The sequence below is a fragment of the Dryobates pubescens genome, chromosome 8 (assembly GCF_014839835.1).
Source record: "Dryobates pubescens isolate bDryPub1 chromosome 8, bDryPub1.pri, whole genome shotgun sequence".
NCBI lineage: Eukaryota > Metazoa > Chordata > Aves > Piciformes > Picidae > Dryobates > Dryobates pubescens.
Window position 1 is genome coordinate 15,147,249 of NC_071619.1, and position 19,850 is coordinate 15,167,098.

At 39.0% G+C, this 19,850-nt stretch overlaps 1 protein-coding gene across 1 annotated transcript; it reads left to right on the plus strand.

Annotated features, from left to right (window-relative positions):
• Nucleotides 1-2,836: 2,836 nt before the first annotated feature.
• Nucleotides 2,837-8,948, plus strand: SLC35G1 (solute carrier family 35 member G1). The gene is given in 4 exon segments (XM_054163585.1): nucleotides 2,837-2,865; nucleotides 2,867-3,128; nucleotides 6,880-7,049; nucleotides 7,556-8,948. Coding segments are annotated over 4 exon segments (1,221 nt in total). The 3' UTR covers nucleotides 8,316-8,948.
• Nucleotides 8,949-19,850: the final 10,902 nt, after the last annotated feature.

Genomic DNA, 19,850 nt, shown 5'->3' on the forward strand with positions numbered 1-19,850 from the left:
GCACTCAGGGAAGAGGTCCTTAATGCCCTACTGTTGGTTGCAAGATGGTAATGTGCTGAAGAAAAGAACAGCTAGTTCTGAGCACAGTATTAAACAGGCGAGGCTTAATCTGTACTTGAAAGGGCTGCAGAAAACACTGACCTGTCACATTATGCAGCTATTTAATTTTCCAATCTAGGGCAGCATGACTGCAAATTACATTTGCCTACTGGACAGTTTGATCAGCTGTAACTGCTCTGTCATTTTGGAAGCACTTTCCTTATTCAAAGAAGAGAGTTGTACTTTACAAGCAGAACGTAGAAGCTCTCAAGAGGAGACAAGTCTGGCAGTTCAATCAGGAGCAAATAGAACACTTTATGTATCTTGGCATAAACAAACACTGCCCTTAGACATTCCCCTTCAAAGCCAGACATGGTAGGGCATGGAGGGGGTTGTTAGAGTGTCTTTGAAACTCTCTACAGCACGGTATTTGGCCTAGAAAACCCTCCAAAATTTTGGGTTTCATAGGGACGGTATTATAAAATAAATACATAATCTGCATATTTTAACAAAATATATAAACAAATAGTCAGAAATTGTAAGAACTCACCGATTTTGTACTGTGTCTGTACTATGGATTAGATCTTTCGGTGCTGATTTTCTTCACTGAAGACTCAAATCAGCTGTCTATGCTGTTCCTGAATACAGAGGTAACTCACCTAGTTACTGTAAGACAGGCCTTTTTCTGGGTGTCTGCACTCTGCAAGCTTGCTTCATGCTTGCTAGCCAGGGGATATGTTGGGTCTCTCTCCTAGAGAGCTGTGGGATTGCAGCTGCAGGATGGCTGGTGAGAGGCAGAATCTCCACTGCCATCTTTCACCAAAAGTTCTCTAAGGGAGGACAGCTTTAACTGTGTTGATAATTCATGGAACCTGTGATCTGTAAAAGCTGCTGTAGAATACAGAGAACTATGTGTTTCTTGGGAAAACACTGGGCTGCCACGTTTATTTGCACCCTCCTCTCTAAATTAAATCAAACTCTGAGGGACAGGAAAGTACATCAGGCAAAAGTAATTTAATTAAAGGGGTCTGTCTGGGAAATTTTGCTGGCTTGATTCTCCTATTTGTGGGACATGCAGCCGTCATTGTATCTCCACAGAAGAAAGACTTAGAAGTGCTTTCAGTACAGACTTTGTAGAGGACTAACCTCCTGATTATGTTACTCTGATAGGAGCTTTAATAAAATCAGTTTATAGCTAGTGCAGCAGGTATTTACTTCCCACAATGTAAACCTTTAGAAAGAATTAATCCTGATTTCAACAAAAACTTTTTAATTGATTTATCTTTTAAAATATTTGATGTAACACATCTAATTTTTAGTTAAGAATAATTTCTGAAATAATTCTGGTCATATTAATCAAATGCTAGCTGTGATATAATGAAATACTTATGGCCTCTGGTGGATTAGCATGGACTATAAAATGTGCTAAATCAGAGACAAGAAAAGCTTGAAATAGCTTTTATGAGGTAGCTTTAGGGAAAGCTTAAAATAGTTTGTATTAACCATTTAGTACTCACTTTGCTAAAGCTGTAGATCACATTTCCCCTTGTTAAGAATATAGAAATAAACATGGATTAATTTATGCAGCTAAAAGATCAATGTGAACATACATATTTTTTTGAATGGAGATTCGTTCCTATTTTAATTATTAATCACAGCTCAATTTGCTCAAAAGGAAAGAACTTTAGCATTTGCAATTTATTATGCATCTTTTCCTCTGCACTCCTTCATGAGTGAGGAAGAGGGGCTACTGTTTCTTTGAATCAGCTCCCCTGTCTCCCCTGCCCGAGGATGTAAGACAACATTTTTTTTTTAAATGGAAAACATGCCACAAGAAGGTGGTTAAATTACTTTTGTACCCTACTAACAATCCTGTAAGGCTTCTCATATGCACATAGAATGACTAAATAGCCCACCAGGTTCACATCTCCATTGTGACCTCCATGAACAAGCTGGCGCAGACAGCAGCTCTTCCAGGGAGCTGCCGCCGCTCTAACAGCAATTAAATGTTAATGGCCCCCCTGAAGGACAGACGAGCTATCTGAATCGGAGCGGAGATTGGCCCAGCAGAATTTCAAACTGTGACGACATAGAACATGGAAAATCTGTAATATAAGCTTAATTATCTCGGTGCAGCTCCTGCCTGTGAGCAGACTGAGGAGTCCGCACTGTGAACTATCATTCCCGTCTACAGCACAGCTTTTATTTCAGGCGCTCAGATGACGCAATAACGGCCCTAAAATAACTTTGCGTCATGGCTTTCCAGTTTACTTCCTTGCAAGCGCACCGCCTCACGAAGTCCTGAGGATCATCTGCGGCCTGAGCCGCCCCGCCCGGGCCACCTCCGAGCATCCCCACCACGTGGGGGTCAGGTCAGCTCCGCTCCCCTGTCCGGCGAGACGAGAGCTCCCTCTCCCGAGGCACCGCAGCCTCACTCCTCTCAGCCTAAGCACGGCCCAGGACCCTCTCTCGGGCAGAACTCTCTGCCGCCCGTGCCGTGTCCCGCTTAAGGGACCACCGCGGACTGAGGGGACGTCGGGGAACAATGGCCATAGCGCTCTCTTCCGGCAGGGCATTTGGGTCTCTACGGGCTTTCAGGCACCTATCTGTTCTGAGAAAGGGACTAGTAACCCTGCTGCTTCTAGGCGGAGCCAGAAATACAGCCGGGGGAGTAAATAAACCCCGACCTGGTGTATTCCCGCAGCGCCGTACACCCGCGGGACGGGTGAAGAAAAAAAAAGGGGGGGGGGGGGGGGGGGGGGGGGGGAAGCCGGACAGCGTTGGGCGGTGGCATCGCATGCGCAGGAGGCCAGGTGCCTGCCGGCTTGAGGAGCCGGTAGCATCGCAGGCAGACCGGCGTCCTCATGGTGCTGTGTCAGGGCGGCGAGGCCGCCGCCGTTTCAGCAGCGGGCGGGAAGGAGCCAGAGGTGCCGCTGAGCCAGGAGGATGGTGCTGGTACGGGGCAGCCTTGCCTGTGCCCGGCGGCCGGCATGGAGGCGGCAGGCGCCGAAGAGCGCCGCGTTTGTGGCTGCTGTTCGGGCTTGCCCTGGCCGCTCTGCTGCAAGGCACCTGGTGAGGAGAGGGAGACTGTTAAGCGGGGCAGGGGGGACAGCGCCGTCCAGGCTGGGCTATCCGCGTTCGGGGTGATACTGCCGGCGTGGCGGAGGAAGAGGAAGCGGCCCCGAGGGCACCGGGGCTCTTTGCACGCGGGCGGCGGGGCGCGGAGTGAACTCGGGCGGCCGCAGAGGGCGCCTGGCACCTGTGCCGGCCCCGGCTCAGCCTCGCTGCCTTCGAGCCGTCTCCGACTGCCGTGGCCCACACCTGCTGTCCGGCGGGGAGTACCGGGCCCCCTGCGAGCCTGTTCGGCCTCGCTTTCTTTCTCCCCGCTCCACTTTACCGGACAAGCCGGCCGCTATTGAAGACCGTGAGTGCAGTGGCAGGCACGATCTCCGCCGAGGCACTGGCCCTCGTGTGCCGGGCTCGGCTCGGGCCGGGCCCCCGGTGCTCCCCCTCCCAGAGCAGGCTGAGCACTCTGGCTTCGCCGACCGCGCAGCGATCACTCCAGTCCCCAAGGACGGCTGCTGTGATTATTCCTCGGTGAAGCAGTGCTTCCTGTTGTCAGAGTTTTAAAGTAAACATTGGCAGGTTTGGGTAAATCGAGATGCTTTCTAGCAGCGTGAGCTAACGGCACTGTAAATATGTTAAGAAGGGACATCGAGTGCTGTTCAGTAAGTACATACACTTGCAGCTATGACTTCCTCGGTAACTTGTATCTTGCGATACACTCACACGTGTGCACTCTTTATTTATCTTAAGCCCTGCTTAATCCACTGTGCTTTACCAGTGGCATTCACATTGGTATCACTAATGAGGCCAGTCTTGGGAAAAGTAACAGCATTTGAAATTGTTAGAAACTTGGATTTGTTCACCAAGATTTTTATATTTTTTTATTTTTTTTTTTTTTTTTAAATTTTGGTAGTCTAGTTGGTGAAATGTAAACTGAGTGAATAGCTGAACTTTATGAGTCATGCCTTGATCTTGGTGCATGACTACAATTACTTCATACACAGGCTGTTGTGCTCCTGGCACTTTTTGAAGTCTGTGAGAGAGCTGTTCTTCTGATTCTTATGTTGTGAAGAGTGAATCGCCCTCTTCTGGTTTTCTTGAAGGTCTGAGATAATCTTACTGACACACTCTATAGCCAGTACTCTTCAGCCTCTGCTCTTCAGCCTCTGCTACTATTCTCAAAATACATATATTTTATATATATATAATGCATGTATATAATGCATATATACTATGCATTTTGCATCATATAAAAACTGTTTGTAAGAAAACATGACAGTAAAATGCAAACAAAACCAGTTCACACAGAAAATGGTGTGCAGTGGGAAGCATTTGACTAGCACTTAAAATGGGAGTGGTAGATTGAAAGCCTTACAAGTAGAGGTGGCCAGAGAATAAAATGGTAAATCCAAATCTCAAATATGTAGCTACTCAGTAAAGAGGACCTGGAACTTGGATGCTACTTGAAGCTGCTTTAAAAAACTTGGAAAAACAGAAGATGTGCTTGAGTCTTTGATAGAATTGGGCTAGTGTTTGGAGGCTTAATATTTTGTGGGGTGGGAATGTTGTTGTAACCTAACTTCCCCTTACAGCATATTTTGAAATATGTATTCCTCAGAACAGCAATTCTTGTTTTTGGTGGAAGAACTTGTACCATTTTATTTTAAAAAGGAAATAAAACATTTTCTCATTTCACTGAGCACATGCTTTGGCAAGATGAGGTGTTGATGGTTTAAACTCTAATATTACAAGATACTGTTTCTGGCAGGCTTGGTATATATTGGGTAGCTAATAAAAATGAGTTCCTTCTGGTTTGTCTTTGTTGCTTCCAGTACCAAGTTTAGTTCCAGGGATTAGATCCTTTCAGCTTGCTTTTCTTTACTTTGACTGGTTTTCCATTTCAGCACTTCATTCTGTAGTAATCAGGCAAGCTATCATGCCTGAAATAAAAGTTAATAATTTTGTTTGCGCAGTGTTGATCCATAGGCCAGCCTGGGTTTGGATTTCCCATTTCAGTTATAGGCCAGTTTGATTCCTCGTGCTTTAATATTAGACGCTGTTGATTTTGTAGTTCTGTTACATGACTATGTTAATTTGGCCATTGTGTAATTCATGAATGTTTTTAAAATCCACTGTTTCATAATCCAGTGTTGGTTGGTGGTAGTTTTTGTAGTCACTTTTATGTGAATGGTTGTTACTAAATAGAAATATTTCTAGTAGAAACTGTCATTCATTTTCATCTGTGCTGTGGCTGGATTCCTTGAATAGCAGACCTTCTGTCTACCCTAAATTCTGATTGCAGTTGTAGGGCCAGGGTTTCTAAAACTGTTAAAGGCAGGACCAATGCCATACATATTGTATCAGCCCAGTCTTAGCTCTTAGGTAGTAAGATGCAGTGTCTCAGCCTTGAGTGCTGATCTTAAGGAGAATTAAAATGGTTTCTGACAAGTTTTGTTAATTAAGAAAAATCAACAAAACCACACATCCAAAACAAAACAATACAAAAATCCCCAAAATGATACTTAGTTGCTAAGCAACTTGCAGCAGTGCCCTGCTGATAATGTTTTAGAGGATTCATACAGCTCATGGGCTCCCACATTAGTGTGGGATGAGACACCCTTTTATCAAAACACTGCCACAAGGATGTGTAGTTCTCTCTTATCTCTACAGTGTGTTGTGGAAGAAAAGGTTACTCCCAATGTTTTATGCAGACAGAAAGAAAAGAGACAGGCAACATCCCAGCTACATTTTTACATGGGCTCTCTTCCATGGTGGTCACCTCTTGGTCCAGTGGAAAGACTGTTCTTACACAGCGAAGCAATAACAAAAAAGGCTGGTTTCTTTGGAGGTGGTGTTGAGGTCAGCAGTAGTTCACCCTCTGTTTTATTTCGTTGAGGGTGGAGAAGGTAAGTGGAACGAGGAAGAGGATGTTGCTGAAGAGAGCCTGAGGCAGTGAGGAGGCTTGAGTAGGAACCATTAGGCTTGGGAAGCTACTTTAGGAAGCAAAAAATCTGATAAATATTCACAGGCTAAGGTGAAACTGAGGTCTTCACAGAACTGTGACAGATATCAGCACTTTAAGCCAGACGATAACATTTTAACATTAGTCACTTAAATGTCTGCTTTGAAAAAAAGTGTACTTTGTTTATTTGAATATTTGCATTCTTACAGCAAACTGAAAAAGTTACATGAAACTCCTGTAGATCTAGGTTAAATTTAGACCTAAATGCAAAATAAATGGGAGGTATGATGAAAGTGAGGGTCTGTCTGTATTTGATGAAAAAGGAAAATTAACTTCTAGTGGATAAATCTTACTTAATTTGCTAATAGTCATGATTACCAGGGTAGTAAGTTTCTGTGTTTTGGAACCTGACCATGGACTGTTTTGCAGTCAGCTCTACTTAACCGTTCCTTGGGTGATGGTCAGAATCATTAATTCTTTAGTGAATCACCCAAACCAGTGTGATGAATACAAGAAACAAAACCTATTAATTCATGTAGACCTGTGAGAGGTTTTGTATCCAAACTGTTTCAATTCACCCCTTACCCTGTTGTAAGAAGTAAAAGGAGATCTGTGGTGGTCAGTGAAATGTGTTTTCAAGGTAGGTCTGGTAGAGACACGTAGTATTTGCATTCATTTCTTCTGCTTTCCCTGTTCTCTTCCACAAGAACAGTGACAAATGTGTGTAGCATTGCAGTGTGTAGAGCGGCCTGGCCGGAGAGATTTTCGAATAGCTCCTTATTAATTGGAGTTTATCTGTTGCAGGAGCAAAGAAGAAAACATGTCCAGGACTTGGTCTGTTTTACACCGTACTGTCTGCCTTCCTTTTCTCAGTGGCCTCTTTATTTCTTAAAAAAATAGAAGATGTACATTCAGTGGAAGTGAGTGCATTTCGATGTGTTTTCCAAATGGCATTTGTTCTTCCTGGTTTAATATACTACAAGTAAGTGTAGAAAATGATTACAGTTATTTCTTAAAAGTAGATTTGGAATTATCACTCGCTGAAATCAGACTACAATATTATTTTGATTTAGACATCAGTTGCATTACTGCATTGTTTTGCATTAATTGATATTTTCTTGATACACTTCAGAGAATGGAAAGTCTTACAATCCCAGTGTTGTAGGGGTTTCTACAGGGATTATATCAAATGTGTCAATCTTCTGTAAACTGATGCTCCTAAGAAATAGAAGGTAACTCGAGGTACTCATGGGTTATTTTGCAAGCAAAAAATCAATAGCAAGAAAAACCTGTTCTTTGTTTGAGAGGGGTAATGGGAATAAATTGGTCAGTGATTGGACGGTTAAAGATGATTTGATATTTGACGTAAATTCATTATCTAGAAAGGTATGTATAATCTAGGAAGGTGTGTACATCTAAATGTGATTAGAATGTTGGTCATGAAGTATGCAAGCTGGTTGATGTTAATATGTCATTTCTGTTTTTCAGAACAGGGTTTTTGGGACCAAAAGGTAAAAGAATTTTTCTTTTCTTCCGAGGACTCCTTGGCTCTAGTGCAATGATCCTTATCTACTATGCCTTCCAAGTCATGCCACTAGCTGATGCCACTGTAATAACTTTCAGCAGTCCTGTTTTCACATCATTGCTGGCATGGATCTTTCTTAAAGAAAAGTACAGTGTTTGGGATCTTCTGTTTACCCTCTTCGCGGTCACTGGAGTGGTTCTTATTGCCAGACCACCATTTCTGTTTGGGTCGAATGTTACAGGGATTGAAGGAAGTTACACAGACCACGTTAAAGGAACTATAGCAGCAATTACAAGCACAGTATCTGGAGCTTCAACTTTTGTTATAATAAGGAAGGTGGGAAAATCTGTGCATTATTTTTTGTCAATTTGGTATTATGCAGTCATTGGTTTAATTGGATGTGTCATAGCATTGTTTGTTATGAATGAATGGAGTTTACCATCTTGTGGCAGAGATAGGGTTCTTCTAATATTAATAGGCCTGTTAGGGTTAGGGGGTCAGATATTTCTCACAAAAGCATTGCAAATTGAGAAAGCTGGACCTGTAGCCATAATGAGAACGATGGATGTGGTGTTTGCTTTTATTTTACAGATTCTTTTTCTCAACCACTGGCCAACTTGGTGGACTGTGGGTGGTGCCCTTTGTGTAGTAGCTAGTAGTTCTGGAACTGCCATTCGTAAGTGGCGGCAAAGCCTGAAAAAAGCTAAACAAACTGAAATCTGACACTAAACAAAATACACTGCTACTAATTCATTACAGAAACAAGCAATCTTGAAATATATAGACAATATTTATTCTTATTTATTTACGATATCTCAATTTACCAAATGGTAGTGCCAAACTATGTCAAATAAAATAAGCTGATTTTTCTTAAAAACCAAAGTTTAAGGTGTTTTAACAACTGCTTAGGTATATTTAGGCATGCAAATATGAGAAGTAGAAAGTTATTTAAAAGTTGCTTGCTTCCTATCAGAAGTGGACAATAGGGTTTTTTGCTTTAATTTTCCTAAAATTCCTGATTTCCCCCTTCTTAGATCCTTTCTTTATCCTTCTTCCAGATTTATTTAATCCTGTTCTGTGCTCAATTGACAGAGGGATTGCAGTACAAAAGTTCGAAGAGAATGAGGAATTACAATCCTATAAGCGTTGGATGTTTATAGAACAGATAAAGCTTGCACATTTACAAGGTTTCTGAGTTGCTTTGGGGTGGATTTGGTTTTTGTTCTTCACCAAACAGATGCCAAATGGGGATTTATTTTTAATTTGGATTCTAAAAGAACAAAGGCATTTTTGTCTTTCAAAGAAATAGCAGGAGAAAACTGACTTGTAAAATTTATATCTCTGTTGTGCTCTATTTAAAAAAAAATAAAATTCAATGTTTGTACTTGCTTTACAAACATAATGAGACAACCTAATATTTTTTTAAAGAGATCTTCCCAATAGACATGTCTTTAGTTGCTACAGTCTCAGTCATGAGAGAGAACAGTTAGTTTATACTGCTCATAAATGAGCCATTTCTTGTGGTATGCAATGCCACTTAACCATGGTATAGTTATACTATCGCTGCACTTTATTCTATGCAAAAGGTTATATTTTTAAAGTATTTAATGTTGGTTATTTTAAATGCTACTTATGACCCTTTTATTTAGATTCTTTTGTATGAAAGTTCTTTATTAGGCCCAGTTTTAAGTCTGCTTGGTCTTCATAAAGTTAACATTTACAATGAGGCGTTTGCCTATTTCATAAGAATTTACAAGCGTGCAGAGTAATTAGAATTTAACAGAAAAAGCAGCTTGGCCAAGCTCATAGCAGGGAGCATATAGAACAGGTTTGAGGAGGGCTAGGTGGAAGGGTGAAGCTCTGCATAAAGTCATGACACGGAGGCATCTGCACTACATCAGGTAGTGCTAGTGAGCAGCTTCAATTCCGTTTCTCTATGTGGCCCTTTCAAATCTGCCTTTAGTCACTTACAGGTCCTCTCTCTTTTGTAGGCTTTATCTTGATAGCAACAAATGCTAAGAAAAAAGGCTTGTGTTATTGATCAGTGTCCTTCATGATTGAGGAGTAACGTGTTTAGTAGGTAGGGGGATATTCTGAAATGGAGTCTTACATACTTTTGGATCATGTAGTAGTGCTCAAAGAAAATTTTAACTTCTATCTTTATTTGGTCCTTTGCATCATGAGGTGGCTTTCAGCTGTTTAGTCACTTGTATCTTTTTTCTGCTGTGTTCTGCAGACTTGATACTTTCCCCCCCCGCCCCCTTTAAAACACTAAATGTGCCAATGGTGGTGGTTTTTGTGGTGGTGGTGGTTGGTTGTTTCATGTTTTTTTGATTTACACATGTCTTGTCATGTATCTTTTATTTTGCCAGTAAGCTTCTATCCTAGCAGGGCAGATCTGGGAACTTTGGTCCCAAGGGACCCGAGTTTTTACAGTACCTTTGGACACATGTGGATGTGATCTTTGTGCAAGACTCTGTACGTAAACCAGCAGCACCCTGAGTCCACATATGTTTATGGACATATGCAGATTGCACTTGAGTGACAGAATCAGTTCCTGCTTATAGCTGGCTATTCTCTGCTTGTCCTGAGGGCTGAAGTTCGGTTACTGCTGTCAAGGTCAGGAGTAGTATGAAATTGCTTTCATGTCTCTTTAAAGCCTGATGTAATACAAAAATTCTAGTTTGGCACCCATTTTGTTTAACACCTGACATTTTAAACTGGAATTGTTTCTTCTGTTCAGCCATCACTGTCATTGAACAACAGCTTTCAGAGGAGGGAAGGAAAACAGACTGCATTGCTTTTTAGTGCTTCAATTCGTGTTCAGAATGCATGTGTTTGAATTGACACTTAGGAAGGTGTGGTTCCAAAGCAGTTCATACTGATGTAAACAGATTGTCAGCTGGTTTTGTTCCCTCCTGTTGGCTCAGTGCTTGTGGTGAGCTGGCCCTGGAAGCTGCTCCAGCTACATAAATTTTTAGTAAGGGTGTTGGAGAGGACAAAACCAGCCTGAACTTAATTACAGTGTGAAAACATTAGGAAGGAGAATTAAATAACAGTTTAAATTACAACATGTGCATGCTGTTTTGTTAGTGCAGACTAAAATTAATGTGGAAGCCTACATGAAAAATTGTTAGGTTATATGATTTCAATGAGTTTTATCTATTACTCTTGGAGAACAACGACAGACTTCTGAAGAGAGGACTATTTTCTTGCTCTTAATACATAGGTGTAGGAAAGATGATGACCTGAAATAACCTGCAATGTTGGTTGGTAATTCGTCCTCCATCTTGCAGAAACTCTTTTATGTTTTCCATACCTGTAGTGCCAATAACCCCAAATTATGTTTCTCTTCTTTCTTCAGACTTAGAGAGTTTCCTTGTAGCTCCATCTGTTTACTTTATTTTTCTGTTTTTAAACCTTCCTAACTATTTAAGTTGTTAAAATAGTAATCTAAACAGGATCCTATCCATTTCAACCCCATGCATTCTATGATTCTATATTGAAGAACATTGCATTTTTTGGAACATTATTTTGACCCATCTTTTAGACAATTGTTAAGCTGGGAAAAACAGGAAAGACTTGATTAGGGCTTCTGTAGTCATAAAACATGACAAGCTCACTTCTATAACTAGCTCTTCTAGCTGACTTGGGGAATGGAAGACATTTAAGCTTTAATGTTTTTCAAACTTTAAAAATTTTTTTCTTTCAAATGTATATTGAAACCCAAAATCTTAATTGGAAGCCTTGAAGAGAATGAAATTGTACAAAAAATATGGATACCCTAAAATGTCACTTGGGTTTTTTTAATTGGAAATATTTCTTATGATTCCTAATAAGATAGTTAATATTTTCTTTTCTTCCAGAGCTTAACAGTTTGAGAGTCTGAAATTAAACTGTCTGAGCCTTCATTCTTTCAGGGTTTGATTATTTTTCCTTTGTTTGTTGGTTTGTTTTTCTCTATTTACTTGGCTGGATTTTTACTTTCAAATCTTTTTTTAGCTTTTTAAGTGTCAGTACAGCAAACTTCTCAGGGTCAAATGTAATTTTTCTGAGCTTTGAGTCAGATACATATTATTAATGCTCACCACCTGTAGTGTCTCCTTGTGATCTTTACAGTATTTTTAAGTTTCATTTTGATAAATGTACTTCTCCAATGGGAAATCCTTTCCTTGTGATACGATGAAATACTGTTGCATTTGCAATTGCTATGATACAAAGTTAAGTTTCTCTTGAATTTCAACATACTAATTTAATTTACTGATTTCAGTTGATCCTGAATAGAATGAATATTAATTAATTATTGGTTGTTTTGCACATAAATACAGGGTAAAAAGATTTCTTTGTTGCTGATGCATCACAAGTGAGTTTCTTCTGTTCTTTACTATGCAAAATGCTGTAATCATCTGTTGTCATCAGTGGGACTTTGTAGCCTTAAAGCCTTATATACCCAACACTTCTATAGAATGATGATGGCTGAAAAGCTATGTACTGTCACTGTGAAACAGACAGTTTCTTTCAGGTAAAGTTGTTTGTCAAAGTATGCTCAAAGTTCTCTAAATACATCTACTCTAAGAATATGACAAGCTAATCGTGTAGACAGCCACAATCTGTATGAAATAACTGGTTCAATGAATAAGTGTTGTTCTGAAACCTGAAATGTGACTCTTTCCCAGTTCAAGAAAACTGTTCTAAGACGGCTGTTCTTGTAACCGATAATGACAAGATGGATAATACTACCCTTACCATTATTCTTTTAAACACTTCCCCCCTCTTCTATCACAATATACTCTTCTGTCTGTTGTAAGAAGGTTTATTTCTAGACAGGCAGCCTCTTAAAGTTATTTCTTTACTAACTAGCGGTAGTTGGGCAAAGAGTCTGTTTTCCAGTTCTCTTGTCGTGGTAACCACAGTAGGCTCATCTGTGGCATTGGTTCCACAGGGCAGTAGAAACACAATCTGTGTCCCTACATGGATTCAGGTTTGGCAATGCTGACAGCAGATGTGCAACACTGACTGCAGCAGGACATTGCAGTTACCATCAGAATGTTTTTCTTGTTGTAACTGCCTGTCCATCCAAAGAAAAGCTGTGGCTTTATGTTCCTGCACATGCAGGCAACTTTAGGGTGGAACATAGATTTCTATGCTGATAACATTTCTGTGTATTGAAATGAGTAATTTCCTATTATGTGAGTTGTTGTTTGACAAAAAGGGGGTAAAAATATCCTCAGTGTTAATTAAAGGATTTTTACTATGTCTTATATATTGTTAAATGTATGTTGAATCATATGTTTTGTAGAAGTTACCAGCTTTGTTATGTAGTAGTATATTTTTATAGACAATTCTTACATATTGAAATGTTAAGAGTATTTTCTTAAGAGGTTTATATTCATCATTACTAATAAAATGAACCTGAAGAATTAATCTCTGGTTTTGCATTGATTAGTAGAACATGTTTGAATGTAGTGATTGTAGAAGCTTTATAACAGAAAAATTAATGAAACACTCTCTGATAAATATGAACATATACCTCAAATTCTGCTATTATTAGTGTTGTGTCAGGCTTTATGCCTTGCAAGAAGCTAGAGGAGAAAAGAAGTTTCATCAGCTTCCATATAGTAATTTCTTAACTGGAAGAATTGTGGCATTGAAAGGTCAGTAAAGTTTAATTTTCCTGTGTCCAAGTGGCAATTTGTTTTGGTTTTTTGGGTTTTCTTTTGTGGTTGGCTCTTTTATTTCTGCACACCGTATTTGAAGTCTTGTCTTTTATGTCACACAGTGATACTTAATTCATCCCAGAGCTTCCCATTATCTAGCATTCCAATAATGAACTTTTCACCAAAGAGGATAAGTCAGAGAAAATAATCTGTTCTAATTTGCAAACCCACCACTATTGCTAAATAGTAAAAATGGTTGTAATAATTTTTAAGTTATCCTTACACCAATGCTTCCTCTTGCAGTGCTGTCTGGTTTTGTAAAAGCAGAAGATAACAGAACTGGACAAGAGTATTAATCTGCTTGAGAGCTTTGTGCGTGTAATTAGTCTTTATTTTTGACTGTGACTTGAGATAGCATTGAAGAGGGTGGGGACAAAAATGGGGAATGACTAGCAGTGTTAGCTTCTCTATCCAGTACTCTCTTCTTCACTTTATATGCTCAAAAATTAACTCATTGTAGGATGACTTGACACCATGTGTTTCTCAGGCTCTAAAGTAAAAGAAAAGTACTTCCAAGAGAGCTTACTGTGCCAGGCACAGGCAGGAGAAGGGAAATTGTGAAAGAATTTTTAGAGAAACTTTGCAATTTTCTCATGGCAATTCTGTAGGGTTTTTTTGAACAACTGTAAAAAATACAATGTATAGAAACCTAAACTTTAAGGGGTGGGTGGATAACATGAAAATCTTCCTTATCTGCAAATGGGTAGTGACATAGCACTAAATGTTAAGAGTCATAAACCCAAATTTTAGAATTGTCTGTGAACTAACCCCCATTTCACCTCCCAAAACCACACCAAAAAGCAAAGGGATTAAAGTGTTTCAAAGGAAAAAACATTCCTATTATTATTTGGAAATCAAATTTCACTGAAGCTGCAAAAAGCACTAAAAAAGCAGTGCAAGTTATTTCCTTATTGGCTTGATAAAGCTTTCTTACCATCCTAGCATGGGAAAGCATCTATGATATGCAGATGAACTATTCAAAGTGGTTTTACTTGATTCTTAGATTCTTCAGTTAGCTTTGTATTGAAGTTTATTTTCTGACACTACTGAATGAAATTCCTATGTTTTCTTGTCAAATAGCAGTAAATTCTGAACAGGATTTCTGAAAAACTATTTTGTTAACTGAGTTTACATACTGAGCAAAGAGTGAATGAGAGGTCTGAGTTTTTGTCCTGCTAGTATAAAGTGATTCTGGACTCTATGAAAAGAGGTGGAAAGAAACCCCATGTTTTCTGGTCAGGATGAAGCTATTTTCACTCTGTATTGCTACTGGTCTATCAGTAGGTGGTGCTGTCTTCTTGCTCCTTAACGTGTAAGAGTAAACCCTGTTAAAAATCCAAATCCACAGTTTCAGTCAATAAAATTTTTACTAGTGTAATGTAGACACTATAAATATCTACTTCTAAATAAGATTTCAAATGCTACTGAAGCACTTCAATGACTATACAGAATGCTGCTGAGCAGACTGAATAATCTCTTGAACTCTTGTCTGAAGTTTTACATCTCCTGCAGACTTCTCAGAGCAAAACATTCTAGAAGGTACAGAAGGACTTTGACAATACTCCCTTGGACATTCTGAAGAGCAAGGGAAGAGTGAGCATGCCACCTTCACGTGGACATCAATAAATTGGCAGGGGCTGTTGTAAGGAAATCAGATCTCAGCAGTGATGTTACTGGATATAACTGCATATCTAGCAGTTGAAGGATGAAAAGTACATTCTTGCTGTTAAGTTCTTTGGGGTAATTTGTGATGAGTTAGGATGGATTTAGGCCACTAGTTCTAATTTTTGTCTGAGCAGTTGATCAGCAGCTTGTAACTATTGCTTCCTGTTTTGTGTTTTTTCCTGTTCAAAAATATTTTATGTTCCACTCTGATTTTTGTTTTGGGGGTGGAATGAGCCCCTTACATAGTTCTTGAGCAGGTCTTAGCTATAGGTACTAAGGCCTTCTATATCTACCACCTCATTTCTAGGGTCTCCTGCTAAATATTTCCAATGCCAAGGTTTCCATAGTAACTGTGTTGCTCTGGTCACCACAGTACTGGGGTATGGACAGGACCAGGTGCGCTGAAACAGCCTCTGCAGTTAGACCAGCTGATTAAATGGGGAAGTCGTGCAAGCTTTTGAGTGTAGGTACACCATGCTTGAAGCCTGGTAGAGTTGGGAGTGATTGTCCCATCTTCATCTTAATTAAAGGGACAGAAGGGTTATTAGAAAGATGATTAGAAAGGGAGGAGATGATGTATTTTTTCTAGCTGACTGTAGAAATTAAATCTTTGTCAACTTAGTTTCCATTGGAATGTTTGGTATAGGATTTGTTGGTTTTTTTGCTGGTGTTAGCTGGCACTGACAGATGGTGTTCTATTTAATAGGAACTATCAAGATAATTTTGGGCAAGTCAGATAATGCTAAAGGAGAGAAAAACCTTTTTAGTATTACATGGAAAGGCTGTGTGGCAAATCCATTTTATTTCACTGTTAATGAGATATTTACTTTATACTTTTTTTTTTTTCTTAAAACAATTATTCCTTTATATTCCCATAAAAACTGTTCAGTCACTATTGAGTTTTGATCAGGAAGTGAAGGCAAAAGCTGTCTGCTTTTTAAAAAGTAATCCTGTTTATGTCAGTTTTTTTAACTTTACCAGAAATGTTTTGTGCCAACCAATGCCTTGTAATAGATGTGTGTTCCATTTCTTCATTTAACATCGTCCTTGTATGGTATGAATAAGGCCCTGTGTTCTACTATTTGTAGTAACATATGTAGGAAGTCCATATGAAAACACTTAGCAGGCATTCTTTACTCTTGCCATATGGCAAAATGTGGAGCGTGATACAGAAATACTACAATCTGAAGTCTGCTATTGGAGGACTACAGATAGCAAGGTAGCCTTTTCCACCCCAGAAGCCTGGTTTACACATATAATTCCTATCACTATTCTGCTTTACTGCTAGAACCACATGTGCATTTTCCTTGCAGTTCATTAGTTCTTAATCTGTAATAAAGGTGGCTAATATTTTATGCTGATATCAGCACATTAGGCTATGCTGTGTTTTCAGGGAAGGAGTGTGAAATATACATACATTTTTTTATGTCTTATGCAAACTTAACTGTGTTTCCTGCATCAACAAAACTTGTAAATTTTAATGTAAATGTCTGTCAGAAATAATCTTGACTTAGCTTTAGAGAACAGTATCTAATATATTGTGTTTACTTGGGGGCCAGGGTGGTGTGGTGTGGAGAACAGTGGGAAAAGGGAAAGGAAAGATGTGGGGGAAAAAAAATCCTTGTTCTCTTGCTGGCAAGCAATCAAGCAATCTGTACCAAAACCATCCTGATGAACCTTGTAAGTGTGATTTGGTACAGATTCAAGGAAGAGAAAGAACAGTTTGTTCTCTGCTGATTGTATAAGAATAACCTTGACAAGGCTTGCTAAAGATTACAACTTGTATCCTAGGGTTAGCATGGAAGAAAATGGAAAACCAATGTTAAACCCACAATTTTCTTTCTTTAGTATGCCTTTATTGAAACCTGGATACCTTGGTTTTGAGGTAGTGGATGCCACTGTGTTACCCTGTAGTCCTCCAGATGTCAGAGTTTTGATCAACAGACGTACACTGTTTTCCTCAAGAGGAGTTTACTTGCCTGTTTGATTCAGCTCATCTAAATTTTCTAGAGGCCTTCTTGGCCTTTCCATTTCAGGTTTAACAACATTTATTTGCAGTCTTTACTGAACAATTTTTGTGAGAAAACAGATTTCCATTTTCATACAAACACTTAACAAATATGTTCCAGGTAGATAATAGATGAAATATCACTTTACATTTCATTTCTCCCATTGAAATAGTTTTAGTACATTAGGAACTTGCAGACAGAAGCATGAATGATTACACTGCACATTTTAAAATTGCAAATTCTCTTGAGGTTATTTGGTATTTTAGGGACCCTAATTTTTCTGGAGCTCATACCATACTTATATACAATTCGCTATAAAGAAGAGTGATTAGCTTCAGTTTCTCAGCTGTACTTAAACTGTTATCTGTCAGATGTAGAAGTGAGGGCAATTACTATGCTTGTACCCTCAAGGGGACAGGGATATTGGATGTGCAGTGACAGGACACAAAAATGGTAATACAGCACTGCAGATTGTTCAGGACAATGGAAAATGCTTCTAGTCCTGTGTATTGTGAAGATCCATGTGATTTGGAGGCCATCCGTTTTATGCTTTCTGCCTCCTCGAATGCCCCCATTGATGTTCACTGGACAACACACTATCCAACTTCCCATACAAAGCTCTTCCCATACTAACCTCTTTACCAAACAATTTGGTTTTATTGACATAATCTAGATGGCAACTTCTGTGCATGACCTTAGGTTATTAATTCAGAATCTGGTTGTGCTATGTTTTATTATTTACTTTTACCACTCAATTCTGATTTTACAACTTTTGTGATAATTTTAACTGTAATTATATTGGTAAGATGCCACACTTTGAGATTATTTTTTTTCCTAGGTTATTTGGGTTTTTCAGTATTAGATGCCTCATAACTACATATATTTATTTTCTTAGCCTTAGTATGCGATTCTAACTTGTAATTAGTGCCTCAGTGTTAGTGTACCAGCCTGTCTATAAAACACTGCATATGGATAGTCTGATGAAAGGAAATTGGGAGATACTGCTTTTATAAACCTGAAAGCTGCAGAGCAGATGTGGATGAAATTGCTGCAAAGAATCTCAACTGGGATATAAAACAGAAGCTGAAGTTTGTTTTGGTTTTATTATGAAAGAGAGAACACTTTACTAACCTTCTGTTGTATTTAAGGTTACACAAAACTGAGTTGTTCAGTTCTAGCTGTGATACTATGTGCACTGATGAGACACTTAATGGAATAAGGCAAGGGTTTTTTGCCTCGTATTTAGTACTAGAACTTTACACATTGATTGTAAAACATGTATTTTTAGAATCTGCAGTGGATTTTATAATGTTCTCTGTTGGAGGAGGCTATAACAGATATTGCAAAGTTCTTTTTTTCTTTTTTTTTTTAATTTCATGAGTAAAGAGCAAAATAGTGATTACTCTTTTTGCAGTCTGATTTTCTGGCTGCTTTCATGGAAAGTCCTGGTCATATATACTCATTTCTGAATAACTATTAAGATTAGTCACAAGTAGTCCCATACTCTCACATTTTTAACACCTAATCAGACAGTCTGACTTTGTAGAAAACAGTAGATTATTATTTACTTACCTTTTATAGATTTCAGTAGAGCACTGCAGTGCGCACCAGGCTAAAACAGGTACTAGAGCAGAGCCAAAAGATTTTTCTCGGTTCCTTTTTCTTTTCAGTTGATTTGTTAGTGTAATGCTACCTTAGAATTGCAGTGGATTACTACTCAGTGTGAAATACTTTTTCGTGACCTTTCAGAATAATGTTGGCAGATAATGGACTTGCTTCCTTTTCACAAACCTACTGTTTAGGGCCATATACTCATTACTTTTTATCCTGTCCTTAGCATTTCTAAAAAGAAGGACCATGTGGTAAAATTGCAGACATCTTTCATGTCCCTAAGTATCCAAGAAACTATGTTGAATTTATGGATTAGTCAAATGCTGCTGGTAGTATAGCTATATGTTGCTACGACAAACAGCACATAGACAAGCATTGTGACAGCAAAAGCCAATATATTAACAAAGGAACTCAATCTAAAAAATGGGATTACTTTTAAATGTAAAATTACAGAATTTAGTCTTCCATCATTAATGGAAAAGATGAATCTTTCAACACATAAATTGTCAGATGCTTAATTTTCAGCTTCTTTGTTTTGTTACGTGTCCAGAATTCCTGTGTGCAAGCAAATGCTAATCAAAGCTGGCAAAAAAGCCTCAACAAATGGTAATTGGTTACGCACTGGAGCAGTTGAATAGTCCAATCATCTGTCTTCCTTGTAAAAATGGATTCAGTTTTATTTTTGCCAGATTCAATAAACTAACATTTTAAATACATGTTGGAATCTACTTTGGTTCAATAGGTTTTAATGAGAAAAACATCGATGAACTAAATTTGAAAAAGGCACATGAGGGGCCAGGCTCTTTTAAACACTGTGTTGTATAACCAAAACCGCCTTGGTTTCCTGAACATTGTCCAAGTTGTGCTTTCTATTTGGAATCCATTCATCTGCAGTAGAAATAAGGGATTCTCAAATGCGAGAGTGTTAAGGATGAAATTGCCCCTGTGTTATGTGACATGGGAGTGAGGCTTCCAGCCTAAATTAACTCCTTGTACAATGCAGTCCACATATTGCCCAGAGAAGGCTGGAGATCGTTCTCACCCTGTGAATGATACCCTCACTTTGAAGTTGTCTTTGGATTTAATCAGCTGATAGCTTGTCAATATACATCCTTTTCCCTTTCTAAATGCTGCTTTGTATGTTATTACTTTCTCTAGCACATTAGTTCCCCAAACAGCCATGAAAGGTTTGTGTGCTGATTTTGAGTACTCTTATTCCCAAACACATTCACTGCCCAAACTCAAATGCATCCTTT